A 5,324-nucleotide genomic window follows, 5' to 3' on the forward strand; every position below is an offset into this window, starting at 1 on the left:
TGATTGAATCGAATGCATATTGTACATATCAAATTTGGTAAACATGATATGAATGGATAAATATATATTATGATTATCAAATTTGTGGGCATGCATTTGCACAAATTTGTTAAACATGATATGAATGGATTATTATGTTTACCAAACTTGCGTGCAACTAGCATTACTATTGTTTGTGCAAGTTCGGTAAGCATGAAATGAATTAATCAAGTCTATAACATGCTTACTAAACTTGCATTATATGAATTCAGTCAATTGATTACCATGCATACGAAACTTGTACGACATGCAAGGTACGAATTGACTGATTTATACCATGAGTTTGAAACATTATGTGACGGTAGACTATAGCAGGTAGTGACCGTAAGTAGCAAGATAATGTTGAAGAGAAATTGATCGAACTTAGCTATATATTAAGCAAATGAAATTAATGCCTAATTATTAATTCTGACTATCTAAAAGTGTTATTTCAAATTTATAATTTCCACTCGTCAACAAAAATCTCATTTTTTTCATTTTGGTATGTCGGTCAATATAAGTCTCGCTACACTTTTTTTAACTATAAATTGTAAATATGTCGCATATTCTGTTTCACTCATTTCACTCTAATTTATTATAAAAAAAAGTAAGACTCTTATTACCGAACCTAGAATGAATACAATGTGGGAGAAGGGAATGGAACGCCATTATCATCAAGTTTGTTGCTTTTATTCTAAGTTGTGAGTCACATTTCACATTTACAGATAAAAGACAAACACACCAAAACACACACAGAGAGAAATGGAGAGAGAAAAGAGTGAAGTGAAAACATCAAAGTTTAAGACGATTTGTGTTTTCTGTGGGAGCAGTCAAGGCAACAAAGCAAGCTACCAAGACGCCGCCATTGAACTCGGCAATGTTTTCGTGCGTCTTTTCCCCATTTTTGGGATTTATTCTCTTCCCAAAGTTGTCGCTTTTCGCTTCATATTTTGATGCATGCTTCTTCAACCATCAAATCCTGTCTCTGATTTATCCTCTTCTGCAGTAATTTGCCTTACTCCTCTGCTTCTCGTAACCAATTTTCTGATTTGAGGTCGATTTTAATGTCCATTTGCAAATGTGTTTGTGCTCTGTTTTTGTTTGTATTGTGTTGTGACTCTGCATTTCGCTCAGTTTCTTGAAATCATAATATGTGGATTTGATTAATCTTTTTCTGCAATAATTTGCCTTACTCCTCTGTTGTTTCCCATCAGCAATTTTGTGATTTTGGGTCAATTTTGATGATTTGATTTGCCATTTCCATGCAAATGTGTTTGTGCTCTGTTTTTTTTTAATGTTATGCCTCTGCATTTTGCTCTGTTTCTTGAAATCAGAATTGCTAACATGTTTAATGTGGATTTGATTTATCTTCTTCTGCAATAATTTGTCTTATTCCTCTGTTTCCCCTTACCAAGTTTGTGATTTTGGATCGATTTTGATGGTTAAATTTTTTGCTCTATTTCTCATTTTGCTCTGTTTCTTGAAATCAGAAAATTCTTAACATGTTTGATGTGGATTTTGAAGGTTTCAAGGAGCATTGATTTGGTGTATGGAGGAGGCAGCATAGGCCTAATGGGGCTGGTTTCTCAAGCCGTCCACGAAGGCGGCCGCCACGTCACCGGGTAAGGAAGGAGAAGCTTCCTTTACTCCTCCTTCACTAATCACCTCAAAAAAAAAAACAAGTGTTGAGTTTAGTAAAACTGATTTTGTCTTGTTTCTATTTTGCAGAGTGATTCCCAAGACCCTCATGCCTCAAGAGGTTTAGTGTCTAATGTTTTGAAGAATCCTTGAAACTGATTTCAGCTTCTTGTTGGATTTGTGTTTGGTTTTCTTGAATGAGTTTAGGGCCACATGTTTCTTGCCTTTGTGATGGTGTTTGCAAACATTTTTGGACTCCCAAATTCCCTCTCTGAGTTTTCCATTTATGCTTATCCTAATTTGCTGTCTTGTGTTGTATTTTTCTGCCTTGGCCCTTTCCCCACTGATTGAGATTCTTGAAATAGGTGTGTGTCTCTCTAGACTGATCTATAGTTGCTGATTTTTTTGACTTTAGTCCAATTTTATGCAATAGTACACACACACACACACACATTGGCATGCTTTATGTGTTTACTGTACTTTTTTGGCAGTTAACTGGACAAACAGTAGGGAAAGTGAAGGCAGTTGCAGATATGCATCAAAGGAAAGCAGAAATGGCTAAGCACTCAGATGCTTTTATTGCCTTACCAGGTTTGTCACAAATCACAATCAATCCATTGTCTTTGTTTACAGCAACTAATGATTCTTTGATTGGTCTAATGGCTTCTTAGTTCTTCCGTTTCCTCGTCTTTCATTGCAATCGAACTTTGCCACATTCTATCGCCTTTCGGGAAACATCTAAGGAAGCACAAGCCCATTTAAAGAGTATGGTGATGAAACATGATAGCAATGAATACCAATTCTTGGACAATTTTCTAAGAGAAACTACCTTAGTTTAGTAACATATGGAGCTCGATAAGTTCTTTTGTTTCCATGCCTCGAGTTTTTTTTATGGCAATCGAACTTTGCTACATTCTATCGCCTTTTGGGAAACGTATACGGAACATGCCTTCCTAACTGATTCAAGATTAGGATGTGCTTTAATGATCCAATTCTTGAATGAGTGACTAACTAAACTACCTTAGTTTAGCAACTTGGTCTTGTAATGATCCAATTATTGAACATCACATGATCTTGACGATGTGTGTAAATAGGTGGTTATGGAACTCTAGAGGAACTGCTGGAAGTCATAACATGGGCTCAGCTCGGGATCCACGATAAGCCGGTACTACACTTCATCTTCATTCCAAACTCGAAAACAAAATGGCCAATTATAAAGAAACTAAGGGAGGCTTTCATTTTGCAGGTAGGTTTGCTGAACGTAAACGGATACTACAACTCGTTGCTCACGTTCATCGACACAGCAGTCGAGGAAGGCTTCATCAGCCCCAACGCTCGCCACATCATCGTGTCTGCACCAACACCCAAAGAGCTTGTCAAGAAGCTAGAGGTAAGAAATTACTACTACTACTGCTACTAATCACTAATGATCTTGTTTCAAGATTCACATTGATCATAGATGTCTTGCTGATCTGTAGGAATACGTGCCTCGACACGAAAGAGTAGCTTCGAAACTGAGCTGGGAGAGGGAACAGCAGCTTGGCTACTCCCAAAATTGTGATATTTCCAGATGACTTCTTCTCACTACAAATTTTCAATAGACCATTGAAGAAGCTAACTTGGAGTTTTCACAATTTTTTTTGTTTAAGGGTATTTATGTAAATATGTATGGGATTAAGATCTACTTACCTTTATTATCTGCCTTTCCACTGCAAATGGAAATTTAATCAGTTGAAGTAATTGTAACTAATAGTATGACATTGTGCAAGACTCCATCTAATGTCACCTTACTTTCTACTTACATTTATTCCATCGTTTTAGCTTTTATTGAAAATTTCTAAATTGTAAAAAAAATACCTAATGTGAATAGCCGCTTCTTAGGCAGTGATGGTGATAGATACTCCCTCCATTTCACCATAGTTGAGGCGAAACTTTTCGGCACGGAGTTTAAGAAAGAGATGTTGAGTGTGTTGAATAAATAGATAAAATAAGTAAGAGAGAGAAAAAGATGGAGATAATAAAGTAGAAAGTAAATAAAGTAGAGAGAAAAAAGTAAGAAAGAGAAAATAATTATTATATATGGAAATGACTCAACTATAAAGAAACTTCTCGAAATGGAAAAATGACCCAACTATAAAAAACGGAGGGAGTACTAATTATGGATTAATACTGAAGAAATTATTTGGAGAAAGTGTAAATAAGCCTAATGGAGTATGACCCAAATACGAACGGTGCTTAGAAATCTCGACAAGTGCAACACTCTCTACTGCCATTGCCATTCATCGTCACATGAATTAACTATACTATCAAATATTTGAGAGATTAAATTAATCACAACTTAAAAAATTAATTACTGAATTAATAATAAGTCTTATACTATCCATCCATTATTATTGAGTTGTATTATCAACCGATACACAAATAATTGATGCATTCTTTAACTCAAAAGAGACGAGCAACGACAAGATAAGAAAGGAAGTAATTTGTGATAATTTAATATGCAATATATTACCGACCAACTAACCTAATCCAATACAAAAATAAATTAAATAAATTTACAATTAGTAAGACCATCCACAATAGGAATAGCCCAGCAATAGCCCAGCAACTGCCACATCAGCAGCACTAAAAATCCTCCTGCCACATCATCAAAACAAGCAAATAGCCCAGCAATAGCCTAGCCATAGCCCAGCCACATAATATCCACATCACTATTAACAAATATATACAAAATGAAATAATTAACAATCACACAATATGCGAAATTTAATTTACGACACAAAAACGAGAAAATTCACTAATATTAATAAAATTTAAAAAGTACATTAATTAAAAAAAATTACATAATTAAAAAAAACTAACGGCGGTCAATCCTCCGTGCCCATAACTCTTCAATTAAATCCTTTTGGAGTCGAATATGAGCCGCCGTTTGGCGCATGTCGGCATGTGCTTGTAAGAGGCCGGCTTCATCGTTAGGTACCCCACTCCGTACGTTGGGGGCGGCCTGAAAATACGCATAAACAGGTCCCTGGTTATCCTAAAACGACGCCTGAAAAGGTTGGCGGTGAACCGAGGCTCCTGTGCGAAGTAGTCTTCGTATAGGCGCTGATGTGCAGCTACGTGATCCCGATCAATCACACTGCGGAGGTGGACCACGTGGGGAGGTCGAGGTATCGCCGGCTGCAAGGCACTTTCCATCCATTGGTTTATCGCGTTGGTCGTATAGGCGTCCAACGCCTCGGCCATACGACGTTCGTACTCCTCAGCATCCCCTCCGTTACCACCACTACTACCACCAGCGTTACTCATTTTGCGTTGTTGATCTTGAACAGAAATTAAGATAGAGAGAGTACTCGTTAAAACAAGTGGTGCGAATGAAAATGCCGAGCAAAGCGCGTATATATAGTGTTTCGGAAAAAAAAATTTAAATTTCGCGCTGGGCGGTGCGCTGAGCGATCCGGGAGCTGCAATAGCGCCGAACGGACCGCCCAGCCGACCGCCGAGCGCCACGCCACCGCCCAGCGCTGCGCGGTTTCTCTCTCCACTCAGCCGCTGGGCGGCTGCAATAGACCGCCCAGCGAACCGCCCAGCGCCGGCGCTCGACTGGGCGGTCGCTGGGCGCCTATTGTGGATGGTCTAATAACAAAAGTTTGTAGACCGCCATCTCA

General features: G+C 38.1%; 1 protein-coding gene across 3 annotated transcripts; it reads left to right on the forward strand.

The window, feature by feature from the left end:
• The first annotated feature begins 644 nt into the window (after window positions 1-644).
• On the forward strand, window positions 645-3,459 carry LOC121785714 (cytokinin riboside 5'-monophosphate phosphoribohydrolase LOG1-like). Of its 3 annotated transcripts, none has more exons than XM_042184126.1 (7): window positions 645-903; window positions 1,543-1,640; window positions 1,747-1,777; window positions 2,148-2,247; window positions 2,751-2,821; window positions 2,903-3,046; window positions 3,135-3,459. In XM_042184126.1, the coding sequence occupies exons 1-7, from the start codon at window positions 781-783 to the stop codon at window positions 3,228-3,230; spliced, it is 663 nt and encodes a 220-aa protein (XP_042040060.1). In that variant the 5' UTR covers window positions 645-780; the 3' UTR covers window positions 3,231-3,459. The 3 variants fall into 3 exon arrangements, with proteins under 3 accessions (XP_042040060.1, XP_042040061.1, XP_042040062.1); XM_042184127.1 differs by lacking the exon at window positions 645-903 and adding an exon at window positions 917-1,023; XM_042184128.1 differs by lacking the exon at window positions 645-903 and adding an exon at window positions 1,029-1,072.
• Window positions 3,460-5,324: the final 1,865 nt, after the last annotated feature.

Source organism: Salvia splendens, chromosome 22 (genome assembly GCF_004379255.2).
Source record: "Salvia splendens isolate huo1 chromosome 22, SspV2, whole genome shotgun sequence".
NCBI lineage: Eukaryota > Viridiplantae > Streptophyta > Magnoliopsida > Lamiales > Lamiaceae > Salvia > Salvia splendens.